This window comes from Esox lucius, chromosome 5, assembly GCF_011004845.1.
Source record: "Esox lucius isolate fEsoLuc1 chromosome 5, fEsoLuc1.pri, whole genome shotgun sequence".
Lineage (NCBI taxonomy): Eukaryota > Metazoa > Chordata > Actinopteri > Esociformes > Esocidae > Esox > Esox lucius.
The window spans coordinates 3,288,645-3,304,854 of NC_047573.1; the positions used below are offsets into that span (position 1 = coordinate 3,288,645).

The 16,210-nt window shown below is 42.5% G+C and overlaps 2 protein-coding genes across 3 annotated transcripts; one reads left to right on the forward strand and one right to left on the reverse strand.

Annotated features, from left to right (window-relative positions):
* Positions 1-700: 700 nt before the first annotated feature.
* Positions 701-14,450, forward strand: LOC105014368 (equilibrative nucleoside transporter 1). Of its 2 annotated transcripts, XM_020046487.2 has the most exons (13): positions 740-824; positions 5,774-5,850; positions 6,420-6,501; positions 6,805-6,944; positions 7,183-7,322; positions 7,641-7,775; positions 9,241-9,338; positions 10,027-10,105; positions 10,306-10,385; positions 11,107-11,215; positions 12,731-12,816; positions 13,221-13,420; positions 14,207-14,450. In XM_020046487.2, exons 2-13 carry the CDS (start codon positions 5,828-5,830, stop codon positions 14,316-14,318), a joined length of 1,284 nt encoding a protein of 427 aa, XP_019902046.2. In that variant the 5' UTR covers positions 740-824; positions 5,774-5,827; the 3' UTR covers positions 14,319-14,450. The 2 variants fall into 2 exon arrangements, with proteins under 2 accessions (XP_019902045.2, XP_019902046.2); XM_020046486.2 differs by lacking the exon at positions 5,774-5,850 and having other exon boundaries at positions 701-824.
* Positions 14,451-15,339: 889 nt separating this feature from the next.
* On the reverse strand, positions 15,340-16,110 carry mrps6 (mitochondrial ribosomal protein S6). The gene has a single exon (XM_010876552.3). The coding sequence runs from the start codon at positions 15,968-15,970 to the stop codon at positions 15,608-15,610; it is 363 nt and encodes a 120-aa protein (XP_010874854.1). The 5' UTR covers positions 15,971-16,110; the 3' UTR covers positions 15,340-15,607.
* Between the last annotated feature and the right edge of the window lie 100 nt (positions 16,111-16,210).

A 16,210-nucleotide genomic window follows, 5' to 3' on the forward strand; every position in this document is an offset into this window, starting at 1 on the left:
AATATTATTTGGGACTGGCTTCATTGTCTAACGCTTTTAAATGAAAACTGTACTCATGTGACTTATTGTTTGTTATATTTTGGGTAGCCTACCATTTGTATATGTGCGCATTTTAATTACATTTTAAATAAAACAATTATTCACCGTACGTCAACTTGTTCACCAGTAGTCGTGGCGAAAACCGAACAACACATTCCCCAGTATTGACCCTGTATCAAAGGTCATGCATGGTTGTGGCAGATGGTATTGTATTGTATTGTGTGGATGCTTTGGTGCATAGGGACCTGAAAAACTTGTTGTCACTTAAAGAATCCCACATTCTGCTCTGTATCGTAAAATTATGAAAATTACGTTATTGGCGATCAGCCTACTTGAATCGGTTGAATCTGAAGAGCACCTGGATCATGCAACAGCAAGAGTCCAAAACACACTTGCGACAAACAGCAGACATCCCTAGCACCACAAAGCGGTTCCGAGTGTTTTATCCTAATTTAACTGAAATGTAATAAGACATACTGTAAATATGATTATTTTTTGTGTTTTGACAATATTTTACTGTAATTTATTTTTTTTAAATAGTGAAATTAATAGTTTTGTTTTTTTCTATAATTATTTTGTGCAGTCGTATGCATTTTCTTTGGGGACCCAAGGAAATGCGTATGCATGTGTACACCCATGGGTTGTCAAACTAAAATCCATAGAACTGAGTTCCATATATGCACAGAAGTCATCTCGAGAGCTGGAACGTCGTTCCTGTAGCGTTGAAATGGGCGAATGGTCAAACTCGGCAGCGGTCCTGTAGACAGTATACCAAGTCGTGAACGGTGAGATTGGTGTTATTTCTACCCTTAAATTAAAAAAAATAAGGCATATACTACTGCCAAATTGTATTGTTTTAAACAAAGTTTTTGTTAAGATTTGCCATTGGGTGGCATTTGGTCAAATGACAGAATATTTCAACTGCCAATTTAAAAAATGCATTTGTGATAGTGGATTTTTTCGAGCTTTGTGGACCAGGCTACTGAGACTTTCCTTGGAGGCAAAAACTGTTACGCAATAGCCCCCCAAAAAAGTGAACTTGAATGAGTAACCCAATCACGTTGACTTATGCACATACGAAATCCCAACAGCTTTTTTAAAATGTCTTTAATCATTTGATCAAGCTGTCAATGTTTTGTGACTATTGATGAAATTACATTGTTAGCTAGCATTGGTAATGTGTGTTTAGTTAAATAAAAGTACATTTCCTTTTTATATTTGATAAAAAAAAATACATATAAAAATGGCTAACTGTCTTGTATTCTGGGTAACAAAAACAATACTCAAACTGTAACTGTATTAGCTTCTGTGGTCTGTCGTACAAGTCGAATTGCAACTTGTCAAAATACATTTCGATATCATTTTTTTGAAGTCCAAAATCTGCGGTGGGCTAGTTGAAAGGAAATATCAAAATAGCTAATACACTGTTCCTTTCATGTGCATATAAAATGTTTTTATATTTTCCATTCGCTGTTCCTGTAGTCGGTATTTTCCTGTTTTTTAGTTTGTTTTCTTCACCAGAAAAATATTCAAATTACCTCTCCATTTTCTTTAACTCCACCCAGAGCTCAAGCTTGATGGGTATTATTTGAACCCTCAATCATATTTCCTGAGGAGCATTGTATTTTTGTATATTAGTTATATTAGTTTTTTGGCTGGAAATAGTCAAACGATCATCACTTTTAAATGGGCATGCTCCCGTGGGACCGGTGATGTGGCGTTTTTTGTCTTGCGCTGTGCTCTTCTGGCGATGTCTATTTCTCTTGTTCGTGGTGGGCATTTGTATGGTTTTCTGTGGTAAGCTTCAGGTGCCGCTCCTCTGGTTGTGTGAGCGCACCATCGGGGGTGGTTACCTGGCAGTTGAAGTTCTTGGTAGGGTTTTTCATGTCAGAGATTTGCATGGCGCACCTGTGTTCTTTCCCCGCTCCTGACCTGGCGCCTATGGTGCTTTTCGGTTTGGAGACGGCTTGCCAGGCAGGCTTCGGGAACTTTGTTTGCCCAGAACTTTCAGTGGGGAAATGTCAGATGGATGATCATGTAACTAACGTTTGTTCCCCTTTAAATATTGTAGACAATTATCTGCCGTTGACCCTTTGTCTATTAGCAAGGCAGCCAGGCTGACCCTAGCTTTTTGAGGGCCAATGTATTTTTTTGACCAACTAAATCAGCTGCCAGTAATCAGGTAAAATAGTTGAAGTTCTGCTTCCTGTGCAAACTCAGCAATAACGTTTACTTACAACTTGTTATATACACTCACCTAAAGGATTGTTAGGAACACCATACTAATACTGTGTTTGACCCCCTTTCGCCTTCAGAACTGCCTTAATTCTACGTGGCATTGATTCAACAAGGTGCTGAAAGCATTCTTTAGAAATGTTGGCCCATATTGATAGAATAGCATCTTGCAGTTGATGGAGAACAGGGCACGAAGCTCCCATTCCACCACATCCCAAAGATGCTCTATTGGGTTGAGATCTGGTGACTGTGGGGGCCATTTCAGTACAGTGAACTCATTGTCATGTTCAAGAAACCAATTTGAAATGATTCGAGCTTTGTGACAGGGTGCATTATCCTGCTGGAAGTAGCCATCAGAGGATGGGTACATGGTGGTCATAAAGGGATGGACATGGTCAGAAACAATGCTCAGATAGGCCGTGGCATTTAAACAATGCCCAGTTGGCACTAAGGGGCCTAAAGTGTGCCAAGAAAACATCCCCCACACCATTACACCACCACCACCAGTCTGCACAGTGGTAACAAGGCATGATGGATCCATGTTCTCATTCTGTTTACGCCAAATTCTGACTCTACCAACTGAATGTCTCAACAGAAATCGAGACTCATCAGACCAGGCAACATTCTTCCAGTCTTCAACTGTCCAATTTTGGTGAGCTCATGCAAATTGTAGCCTCTTTTTCCTATTTGTAGTGGAGATGAGTGGTACCCGGTAGGGTCTTCTGCTGTTGTAGCCCATCCGCCTCAAGGTTGTGCGTGTTGTGGCTTCACAAATGCTTTGCTGCATACCTTGGTTGTAACGAGTGATTATTTCAGTCAAAGTTGCTCTTCTATCAGCTTGAATCAGTCGGCCCATTCTCCTCTGACCTCTAGCATCAACAAGGCATTTTCGCCCACAGGACTACCGCCGCATACTGGATGTTTTTCCCTTTTCACACCATTCTTTGTAAACCCTAGAAATGGTTGTGTGTGAAAATTCCAGTAACTGAGCAGATTGTGAAATACTCAGACCGGCCCGTCTGGCACCAACAACCATGCCACGCTCAAAATTGCTTAAATCACCTTTCCTTCCCATTCTGACATTCAGTTTGGAGTTCAGGAGATTGTCTTGACCAGGACCACATCCCTAAATATATTGAAGCAATTGCCATGTGATTGGCTGATTAGATAATTGCATTAATGAGAAATTTAACAGGTGTTCCTAATAATCCTTTAGGTGAGTATATATATATATACAGTGGATATAACAAGTCTACACACCCCAGCACTCAGTCTTTTTGGGTAGGAGTCTATTAGCATGGCACAACTTGACGTGGCAATATTTGCCCACTCGTCTTTGCAAAAGCACTTGAAATCTGTCAGATTGCGAGGACATATCCTGTGCGCAGCCCTCTTCAGATCACCCCACAGATGTTCAATTGGATTCAGGTTTGGGCTCTGTCTGGGCCATTCCAATACATTAATCTTCTTCTGGTGAAGCCATGCTTTTGTGGATTTGGATGTGTGCTTTGTGTCGTTGTTGGGCTGAAAGGTGAACTTCATCTTCAGCTTTCTTATGGGCACCTGAAGGTTTTTTCCCAAAATTGCCTGGTATTTGGAACTGTTCATAATTCCCCCCACCCTGACTAAGGCCCTGGTTCCAGCTGAAGAAAAACAGCCCCAAAGCATGATGCTGCCACAACCATGCTTCACTGTGGGTATGGTGTTCATTGGGTGATGTGCAGTGTTGTTTTTGCGCCAAACATACCTTTTGGAATTATGGCCAAAAAGTTCAACCTTGGTTTCATTAGACCATAACACATTTTCCCACATGCTTTTGGGGGACTTGATGTTTGTTTTTGCAAACTTCAGCTGGGCTTGGAAGTTTTTCTTTGTAAGAAAAGGCATCCATCTTGCCACCCTACCCCATAGCCCATTCATATGAAGAATACGGGAGATTGTTGTCAGTACTTGCCAGAAATTCCTGCAGTTCCTTTAATGTTGCTGTCGGCCTCTTGGAAGCCTCTCTGACCAGTTTTCTTCTCGTCTTTTCATCAATTTTGGAGGGATGTCCAGTTCTTGGTAATGTCTCTGTTGTGCTATATTTTCTCCACTTGATGATGACTGTCTTCACCATGTTCCATGGTTTATCTAATGCTTTGGAAATTATTTTGTACCCTTCTCCTGACTGATATCTTTCAACAGTGAGATCCTTCTGATGCTTTGGAAGCTCTCTGCGGACCATGGCTTTTGCTTTGAGATGCAACTATAAAAATGTCAAGAAAATCCTACTAGAACAGCTGAACTTTATTTGTGATTAATCAGAGTCACTTTAAATGATGGCAGGTGTGTAATTACGTCTATTTAACATGAGTTTGAATGTGATTGGTTAATTCTGAACCACATCCCCAGTTATAAGAGGGTGAGCACACTTCAACCAGGTTATTGTTAAGGTTTTTATGTTTAATTTTTCCACCTCGAAGATTTCAGTTTGTTTTTCAATTTAATTGTTCACATTATAGGTCCCATTAAAAATGGGAAAGGTTATGACATGATTTATCTTTGTCTCATTCTTTTACATCACAAAAATCTGGCATTTTAACAGGGGTGTGTAGACTTTTTATTTCCACTGTGTATATATATATATATATATATATTATATACAGTATCTCACAGACTGAGTACACCCCTCACATTTTTGAAATTATTTGATTATATCTTTTCATGTGACAACTCTGAGGAAATTACACTTTGCTACAATGTAAAGTAGTGAGTGTACAGCTTGTATAACAGTGTACATTTGCTGTCCACTCAAAATAACACAATACACAGCCATAAATGTCTAAACCGCTGGCAACAAAAGTGAGTACACCCCTAATTGAAAATGTCCAAATTGGGCCCAAAGTGTCAATATTTTGTGTGCCCACTATTATTTTCCAGCACTGCCTTAACCCTCTTGGGCATGGAGTTCACCAAAACTTCACAGGTTGCCACTGGAATCTTCTTCCACTCCTCCATGACGACATCACGGAGCTGGTGGATGTTAGAGACCTTGCGCTCCTCCACCTTCCATTTAAGGATGCCCCACAGATGCTCAATATGGTTTAGGTCTGGAGACATGCTTGGCCAGTCCATCACCTTTACCCTCAGCTTCTTTAGAAAGGCAGTGGTCATCTTGGAGGTGTGTTTGGGGTCGTAATCATGTTGGAATACTGCCCTGCGGCCCAGTCTCCGAAGGGAGGGGATCATGCTCTGCTTCAGTATGTCACAGTATGGTCTCTTCAGTTTATGTTCCTCACTCAAAACCATCCTTTTCGGCTTTTTTGAAAACGAAAGAAAAAGGTGCAGTGGGTCTCTTTATTTTTTTCCGGAGCTGTATATTGTATGAATTTAGTACTGACAAGGAAATTAATTTAACCCTCATTGTTAGATCTGAAATCCCGAAATGTTTTTTTCTTATGGTTTCTTACACCTGAAGGGAAAATATGAGAGATGTGTAAATCAATACTATTTATTTCAGATTTTGTGCTGTGCCGTGGAAAAGGCTAATGGGCTGTATCCCAGAAGATAAATAATGTCAGACCAGGCAACAGACAAGTAAGAGTTGATTGACAAGGTGGTCCGTACCGACACAACAGAGTCACACAGACACCAGAATATTCAACAGAAAAATACTGTCCAAATTTCCTCTCTGTTTTCTTCATCCAAAGCTCAAACTTGGTGATTGTCCAAGGAACCCTCAATAATACCATCAGTGGAATATTGTCTTTTTGTACAATATCTTAAATAGGGTAGTGTATCTAATAGAATTGCCACTGAATGTAGTGTGTTTGCTTGTGCTGAGTTTGTGCTAGTTTAGCCTGTGGAGTGGATTGGTGTGCACAAAGTTCCCCTAAGGAAGTAAAACTCTAAGGAGTGTGGTTAGCATGCTCACACTTAGGTCAGTCAAGCCTTTAAAGTGTTTCAGTCCCCCTTGTGATTACACCAAACTCTGCAGAAAGTACTGGCGTACGCTTTGTGGAATCCCATATGGACTTCACTGCAATAATTGTCAAGTAACCACCATTTTGGTTTACCTACAGCTTGAATTAAAACAGTTGTTGTTGTCAAATAACATGAATTGATAAATAGAATGTGTAACCATTGGCTTCTCTGTCGACCAACAGGAACCATGCTGTGTGGCTCATCTTTTTCATGCTTGGCCTCGGAACTCTCCTGCCTTGGAACTTCTTCATGACAGCAACAATGGTAGAGCACAAAGTATTTATATCGGCTCCTCTCAGCGTGAAGATCATGATGTACATACCAGCGTGTTTTAGTGAAATGCAAATATGCATTTCTAAATGTCTCAGGTTTTCTGTCCCTTGTCAATAATGTTCACTTAGGATGATTTACAGAAGTAAGCCTACTGATTCCCCCTCATCTATTAATTATTTTAACTGTTATTTAATTATTGTTGAGCATAGTTTTTTCCACTGCTGAGGTTTTTCCACATATCAGCAGGTGACTTTTTCAAAACATTGAGGCTGTGTTTGGTCTGTCTCTCTGCAGTATTTTACCGGCCGTCTCGGAGTCCCAGAGGATGGCGGCAACCGGAACTCTATGGAGGCCAGTTACAACAACGTGTCCACGCTTTGTGCCATGTTGCCCTTACTGGTGTTCACCTGTCTGAACTCCTTCCTGCATCAGAGGTTAGCCTGGCACCGCCACGCCCATAGCGCCTGTTTTCTGAAGCACTGAAAAGATAGGTCTACCTCAGCTACATTAGTTTGGATAGCGCTAAGCAGCAGTCTGGGTTTGAGCTTAGGGACTACAACCAGGAAGGACGCATAACCGTAATAGTTCTTGAGAGTCTCTCTGGATTACAGTTTCTGCTGAATGATCCAAGGTCAACCTCCAATGGTTTGACTTTGACCTTCTGACTCCCAGGGTTCCTCAGAGGTTACGGATCATAGGCAGCCTGGCAGTGATTTTCCTGCTGTTTCTTACCACGGCCATAGTGGTGAAAATAGAGATGGCACCCCTGTCCTTCTTTGTGATTACTATGATTACCATTGTCATCATCAACTGTGAGTGTTTTATTGACCCTACAGTCTCTTGTTTGCCACTTTTCTTTTTAAGTCATTCACTCCTGAACTGATTGTGTCCTGAAAGCAGGAAAAGGCCTTGATTGTAATCTGACTTAAATGTCAGAAATAATATTGGGTCATTCATTTCGCCGCACAAACACACTAATCTCCATGTACAACCCAAATGTATGTGGAATTGCTTGAAATAAATGTGTGAACTGAAAGAACAGTAATGAAACACTTGTAGACTGAACATCAAATGCTCCTTCCCTGTTGATGATGGGACCCTCGGTGTAACTGTAACTGTCTGACCACCAGCGTTTGGGGCTATCCTCCAAGGGAGCCTGTTTGGCATGGCCGGCATTCTGCCTGCAAAATACACCACGCCAATCATGAGCGGCCAAGGCCTGGCCGGTACTTTTGCAGCCTTCTCCATGATCTGTGCTATTGCAAGTGAGTCTGAGAGATGAGAAGGGTCTATTTTACTCTAACATAAGTCATATACATGTGTTTTTCATATTGGTCAAACCTGAGAAACAAAAAATACACAACCTTGCCCCACACTTTACAAATGTTTTCATGTGACCCTCCCTTTCCACAGAAATGTGTTTCCCTTCCCCAACCCCCAGAAAAATGAATATAAATCCTTACATGGGCTGTGAGGCTGTTGGACCTCTTGTGAAGATGTTGTGAGACACTGTGCTGCACAGTCCTGTCAGAATCAATTTTGCCTTTCAGATACTTCAGTGAATGGTGGACCTAACAGTGGACCGGGTCTCATCATTGTAATAAAGCACTGGTCTGAATGGAAGGTTTGCCAAATCCGTCGTTTGCGAGATGCCCAGAGTAGAGGAACCTGATGGAACCTGATCAGAGAAAAACCCTTAAGGATTTCTCCCTGTGTGCTGTTACATTAACCTTGTTGAAGAACATTGAGGAGGACGTGGGTGACCTCATTACGTTGGATGGGTCCAAGATGTTTTTAAATGGGAGGATGTTGCTAAGCCCCCACCCCCCACCCCCAGTTAACCTCTCATTTGAGAAGTCCCAAGGAGAGTGAACTTATAGGTCACTTTCAACAGGAGAGGGTCCCTACACTTGACACTATGGCCTCTGTTGCAAGGCTTTTGCATTTTAGGTCCATAGGCCATAGAGGGAAAGATTGGTCATCTGGATGACCGTATTGCCATACTGGAGTGCAGGAGAACAAACATGCTGTGTCATGTTCTCTTCCAATCAGACAGAAGGGCTCCTCTAACTGGGGTAACTGTCACCACTGCTGACTGTGATTTCCCACCAGAGAGCAAGAAAAACCTGTTACACTATGTGCCTGTGGTGTGTTTTATGAACTCAGCTATTTGCGAAAATCTGGATGACCCTTTGGCACACGTGTCTCCTGCTTAATGGCAAAGGTGAACAAGGAAGATTATGCAGTCAGCTTCCTTAGCTAATAAAAAAAAGAAAGCACAACATTATCTTATGCAAAATGAGTTACACAGTCCCCAATGTTTGACCAGTACATTTCCAACTGTCCCTAATACATTCAAATGAAGTCAAATTGACCTCCACAAAAAGCCATTCTAGCAAGAAGTGTGATAAATTCTTAGAAGAAAATATGTATTTCTAAGAAAATACAACATAGTTGTTCAATAAAATGTATTTATTATGTATTTTATGATTTGTTAAATCTATAATTGTGGTGGTGGTGTGTTAATGTTGATATGATTTGTAGATATATAAGGTTGATGGTGGTGTGTTAATGTTGAGATGATTTGTAGATCTATAATTGTGGTGGTGGTGTGTTAATGTTGAGATGATTTGTAGATCTATAATTGTGGTGGTGGTGTTAATGTTGATTTGGCTGATATCTTCATCTCTTTCTATATGTTTTTGTCTCCTCCCCCTTTCCCTTCTCCAGGTGGCTCAAAGCTAAATGATGCAGCTTTTGGATACTTCATTACTGCCTGTGTAGTGATCTTATTGACCATAGTGTCATATTTGGTGCTTCATAAACTGGTAGAGACTCTGTATTTGATAAGCTCTATCATTATCAATGATAAGGCTTAGCTAATGTGATTTACACATTAGCTATGAATTAGTTCACCATAGTTAAACTTGTCCAAGTTATGTAGCAGACACTCTTATCCAGCTCTGATACCATTAGTCAGCACATGCAGAGTATCTACCGACTGGTCTTCATTGATACTCAACAGCGCCACCTGTTGGCAAACCTCACCACCTTTTAATTCACTGCTGATTCATTCACCACTGATTCATTCACCACATCATTCATTAACCCCTGATTAATAACTGATTAATTCCCCACTGATTAATTTACCACATCATTCATTAACCCCTGATTAATAACTGATTCATTCCCCACTGATTAATTTACCACATCATTCATTAACCCCTGATAAATTACTGATTCACTCCCCACTGATTAAATCAAAGCTTATTTGTTGACCTTGTTTATTTTTAGATTTTTTTTAACAAAGTGTATATATATATATATATATATATATATATATATATATATATATATATATATATATATATATATAATACCTCAATTTGATTCAGTTAAGTATAAGCTGATGTGGATAAGAGCATCTGGTAAATTACTCAAATATAATATGTTGACATTGTCAGTGTGATATAATTACTTTTGTTTGGGGATTATTTGTCACCTTTTCACCTTTAGGAGTTCTACCAACACTACAATCAGAGCCAGGTTGAAAGCCCTGTCAGTGATGAGAACAACCTAGATCTTCTAGAGGGTGGTACAGTTGTGATATCTTTGAAGAAAAATATAAAATGGCATTTTAATTTGAGTATACATAATTAGGTAAATATTGCCCACACAAGAATTTCCCCACACATTTAACATATCATTTTATTCAAAATGTTTTCTATTAGGCTGCGTATTTTAACAATCACCGCAGATAGCAAAACATGAATGGCTTCCTCCTTTCCCCCTCAGAAAACACTGCAGAGACTGGTTCAGTTTTTAACCTAGAAGAAGGGGAGCAAAGTGTGTCGATTTGGGCCATCTTCAAGAAGGTATGCCAGCATAACAGGATTCAGTCCCTGGCAAGTTACAGTACAACTCAGGTCAATGTCGGGCCTAACTTAAACCTATCATAAACCAAAGAGCCACCTCTTTGTCATATTATTACCATCGATGTCAAATTCACGATTACGGCCTTGCATCGCCGCAGTGATTCCTAAGCCGGTTTAGACCAGTTGAAGACGCTGACGTGCCAAGCCCCAATGTGCTTGGAGGAGGACGTATTCACCGACCAGCGGCCAGGAGTGAGTTTGCAGGTGCCCCAAACTACTAAAAGGAATTGTTAGATCACAATGAGACAAGCGTCGTTTTACCTCGGATGGGGTGGAGCCTATTTGCACCACTCAGGTCTCAGGAACAGGCTGTATGTAACAAACAGGATGTGACCTCATGGTTGCACTGACTCTGAGGGGTTCTACATACCGTGCTTCCGTGGGGTTCTACATACCGTGCTTCCGTGGGGTTCTACATACTGTGCTTCCGTGGGGTTCTACATACCGTGCTTCCGTGGGAGTGCCCACAGCATAATCTCACGCGCAGATAGACCGTCCATTCTGCCTGTTGACGTTGCTGCGTCGTAACAGCGCCGTCATTCACGGGACGATGATTGTGAACGGAATCACAGACTTCTTCTGGGGTGAAATAGCTGACAGGAGGTGAGCAGACTTGTGCTTGACATGGGAACTGTTCATGTGTTTCCCAATATCACTGTAGATCTGGGTCATGGCTCTATCGGTGTGCCTGGCCTTCACCGTCACCATCAGCACCTTCCCGGCTGTCACCGTGGATGTCAAGTCTCAGATTACTGATGGAGGCACCTGGGGTACGTGTGGCTCTGTGTGTGCATGACATGTGAGTGCGTGACGTGTGGCTGTGTGTGTGTGCGTGACGTGTGGCTGTGTGTGTGTGTGTGCGTGACGTGAGTGCGTGACGTGCGGCTGTGTGTGTGTGTGACGTTTGGTCGCTGTGTATGTGTGACGTGTGGCTGTATGTATGTGTGACGTGTGGCTGTGTGTATGTGTGACGTGTGGCTGTATGTATGTGTGACGTGTGGCTGTGTGTATGTGTGACGTGTGGCTGTGTGTATGTGTGACGTGTGGCTGTGTGTATGTGTGACGTGTGGCTGTGTGTATGTGTGACGTGTGGCTGTATGTATGTGTGACGTGTGGCTGTGTGTATGTGTGACGTGTGGCTTTGTGTGTGTGTGACGTGTGGCTGTGTGTGTGACGTGTGGTCGGTGTGTGTGTGTGACGTGTGGCTGTGTGTGTGTGTGACGTGTGGTCGGTGTGTGTGTGACGTGTGGTCAGTGTGTGTGTGACGTTTGGTCGGTGTGTATGTGTGACGTGTGGCTGGTGTGTGTGTGTGACGTGTGGTCGGTGTGTGTGACGTGTGGCTGTGTGTGTGTTTGACGTGTGGTCGGTGTGTATGTGTGACGTGTGGCTGGTGTGTGTGTGTGACGTGTGGTCGGTGTGTGTAACGTGTGGCTGTGTGTGTGTGACGTGTGGCTGGTGTGTGTGTGTGACGTGTGGTCGGTGTGTGTGTGTGACATGTGGCTGGTGTGTATGTGTGACGTGTGGTCGGTGTGTGTGTGTGACGGGTGGCTGGTGTGTATGTGTGACGGGTGGTCGGTGTGTATGTGTGACGTGTGGCTGTGTGTATGTGTGACGTGTGGCTGTGTGTGTGTGTGACGTGTGGCTGTGTGTGTGTGTGACGTGTGGCTGTGTGTGTGTGTGACGTGTGGCTGTGTGTGTGTGTGACGTGTGGCTGTGTGTGTGTGTGACGTGTGGCTGTGTGTGTGTGTGACGTGTGGCTGTGTGTGTGTGTGTGACGTGTGGCTGTGTGTGTGTGTGTGTGGTCGTGTACATGCATGTGTATAGTCTGGCATTACTAGACCACCACCATCTCTGGCCACTTCTGAGTACGAAAGTCCTGGTCAGTTATTTTCAGCAGGGTGGCCATGGGCCCGTGATGTGGGCAACGAGCGTCAACAAGCCTACGCCCACAGCTTTGAACGCATCGGTCCTTTGCTTGTGGGTGAATTGATTCTGACCACCCCATTGTGAACACACACCCAGAAGACGGTGGTTTGATATTCTGCATTACTATTACATGGCTTTTATTTGACTGTTTCTTGTCTGACCAACTCTAGCAACTAATCCCAGGCTTAAATCATAGTTGTCCTTAGTGAAACACTGAGACAGGCGAGTCTTTGTGTGTCTACAAATATCTAAGATGTCTGCCCGGATTAAATCTACTACTTTGGTCAATCTTACAAGCCTTTACAAAATGATCATATTAGCTCACTGAAAATCAGTGGTGTGCTTCTTTCTCCTGTCAGAGATGTACTTCATCCCGGTGGGCTGTTTCCTGCTGTTCAACATCAGTGACTGGGCTGGGAGAAGCCTCACCGCCATGTGTTTGTGGGTGAGTCTTCAACCAAACAATCTTGTTGTTCTTGTGAGGGAATTTCCCATTTTAACCAATAAGCTTGTTATTGGTAAATTGTACTCATTTGAACTTGGGATATTTTGGAAGGACGGTTCTAGCTCACGCCTGAGAAGTATTCCCGCTCAACATTATACTCATTATCCCTGATGATCCATATGTTTGAAATGCTCAAATACACACTGGCAAACACAAACACAGTAACATTATTGATTTCTATTAATTTTATGACAGGCAGAAAGTTGCAATTCATATTAATGTATATTGGATTTTATTCTTTATTGATAGAAAGTACAATTGTATATATATTTTTACACATGGAATTTTATTTTCTATTTCTGTTCTTGGTGTGGGCGATCTATGATCTTTCTAAAATTTTTCAGCCTGGGAAGACCAGCATACTGCTGCCTATTTTCATGACAGCCCGAGCTGTCTTTGTGCCTCTCTTCATGCTGTGCAACGTCCAGCCTCGCCATTACCTGCCTGTCGTCTTTGAACACGACGCCTGGTTCGTCGTGTTCATCATCACCTTTGCCTTCTCCAATGGATACCTGGCAAGCCTCTGCATGTGTTTTGGGCCAAAGTAAGAATGCTTGTCGTCTTTACCTGAGCTGATCAGATGCATTGACCTACATCGACCCATGTAGGCTAATTCCTCTGGCCATGACGCACGTACGCGCTTAAAGCAAACAAACACTTTGCTGGTTAAGATGTTCTATTCTATTGGTTGTATTTAAATAGATATGGATGTTTAATGTCTCCGGTTATGCAGTTAACAGTTACTGCCGTGCCCTGCACTGGAGCCATCGATTGTAGAGGCAATCTCATGACAGGCGATATGAGGAAATAAAGTTGGTTCTGGTTTAGCAGATCGAACGCTACGTTGACACGCGACGCGTGTAGTGGAGCTCAAGTTATGTTTCACAGCAGAAGCGTTGCTAGGATCACAATACATTCGGGGCTTTCCCCCCTTCCCCGACAGAAATTACTGGGTTTTTAATGTAGGAAAATGTTTTGAGTGCGGAACATTTCGATGTACACGCTAGCGGCCTACACATCTACATTGTCATAATGCACGATCGGAATTATAGATGAATAGATATGGGGCTGTTTTTTTAATCATTATTATTTTTGGTCAATTTGAGATCCGGGGCTATTCATAAAAGATCCGAGGATATCGCCCCGGACGCCCAGGCCTGTTTTTAAAACAGCATTTGGAAAAAACATTTAATTCGATTTCATAGTAAGTTCAAATCGCACGCAGTGACAGTAGAAACTGACTATTACCTGATGTTTCCCTTTCCCCTTCACACTGACAGGCGTCCAGGCTATTTACCTGATGGGCTTTGTTTCCCTTTCCCCTCCACAGGCTTGTGGCTCCTCATGAAGCAGAGACGGCAGGGGCCATCATGGCCTTCTTCCTGTCCTTGGGTCTGGCCCTGGGAGCTGCCTTCTCATTCCTTTTCAGAGCCATCATTTAAAATGGCCCCCGGGCAAGAACCAAGACCGTGTTATGCAAACATGACTCATAACCCCTCGCAACACATTTCAAATGTGCTCTTAACATGTATCCATTGATTCTTGAAGAATATAATGTATGCATCATGAAATTAGTTAAACTGGGTCTTTCAGGTTTTTATAAAAAACAATGGTGGGGAGAACACCATCTTTCACCTGCTGGTTGACACTTCAAAAGGTACATGCCCCATAAAGCACACTCCAATTGAATCTATAGTGTAAAGATTATTTTCATTGAAGACGACTAATCAAAACAGAAACTTTTGTGAAACCATGCAGGCCGCTCCAGGTTCCTATTAGACATCAATACTCTGCAATTTGTTGCACGGCTTCATGGCAGGTGCTTTAATGGTGAATATATGGTATTGGTGTGCATGTGTAAGGATGTCGGTTTATATGGCCTACCACTATCAAAACATGACTTACTGCCTTCTGTTATATAGAACCAATGTTTGCAGGATCAAAAGCAGTGTTACAGCTCTTGACATGAGCATGGAACTGAGCATCCCTCTGTTTGAATTCAATGGGTAACACACGCATGCGCGCACACACACACACTCTACTGCACTCGTGCCCCAACTCAGCTAAGTGTTACTCAGGACCAGGATGTGTGGATGCTGTGTCTACTTTACTACTCAAATGTTACTACTTCCCAAATTACTACTAAGAAACTAAAATGAAACTTTTTACACTGGATTCATGTGGTTTAGGAACTCATACAAGCAATGACCTAGTCGGGTATCACTGATGGGATCTCCTAATGTAAATGCTAGCGTTCAGCAAATAAGGGAAACTTTTTCCATTTAAGTATAGCTTGACCACTCAAAATTCAGGGTTCACGGGTGCATTTCTTGCACTCCACACTCTGAGACCTTGATCTCATTGTCTTTTATCTAGTTTTCCAGTGCATTTTGATATAGGTGAACATGTTGTCAGATAACTAACCAAAATGTGAATTCTGAATAAAGTTAAGCTTGATTTTACATGAAGAGTAATTTAATTACTATTTAAAGCACACAACACACAAATTGTGCTAAATACACTGTTGTATGATGAAATAAATGCTCCAAGTATGAATGTCTACCATGTAGGCCTATGCAAAAGAGATTTAGGAAGTGATTGAACTGTCCCATCTTCTGTTTGGTGTCCGAAAATCAACACACTCCCTTTCAATACAAAGGAGTTGTCAAGACAGTTGAAATGGTTTCCACTAGGCAACTACAAAGAACTGTTGACATCCAACACCTTCAGTTTATTTTTGCCGTGTGACCTGGGGTTTTGAAGCCACCTCGACCGCGCAGCAGGGTCCTCTGGGTTGCACTTGGTCCGTCTTCAAGACCGTTGGCCTCACCACGTCAACGTCCCGATCTAGATGATCCAGCAGGCCCGTAAGAATACTGGGAGCAGCGTGGAAATCTATAAGAAAGTAGCCACCACGCGTGTGTCGTTCGTTGTGTTTCGATATCTTGTACGGGAGCCGTCTCTCTCCTAGGTTCTCCAAACCTCTCACAATAGCGCCCCGCTCCATCAAGGTCTCCACAGTGCGCCGTATAGTGGCTGCGGTTTCTGGCCTCTGCATGGCCTTCAGAATGAGGGCAAGCTCATACCGAGGCATGACTTAAAGATTGTGAAGAGTTAAGACAGTTATATCGGTAAAACGTCCAGACTATCAGTGAAGTCGAGCCCTTAAGATTTGAACGTCAAGGTGCCATGTTGGGAAATGATGGTCACACTGGCGATTATTGATGACGCGCATCCGGCAGCCTATACCAAAAAAAGAAGAGGTAGGTGCCTTTAAACAATTTATATAAAGATGTACAGAGCTCGCGAAGTAATGACAATATAAGACCATGTA

Coding starts and splice junctions, on each gene's coding strand:
- LOC105014368 (XM_020046486.2), top strand. CDS start 775: ATGGTCAAACTCGGCAGCGGTCCTGTAGACAGTATACCAAGTCGTGAA. Junction 10,106..10,305: donor CCTAGATCTTCTAGAGGGTG/GTACAGTTGTGA, acceptor TTTCCCCCTCAG/AAAACACTGCAGAGACTGGT. Junction 12,817..13,220: donor TCACCGCCATGTGTTTGTGG/GTGAGTCTTCAA, acceptor AAAATTTTTCAG/CCTGGGAAGACCAGCATACT.
- mrps6 (XM_010876552.3), bottom strand. CDS start 15,970: ATGCCTCGGTATGAGCTTGCCCTCATTCTGAAGGCCATGCAGAGGCCA.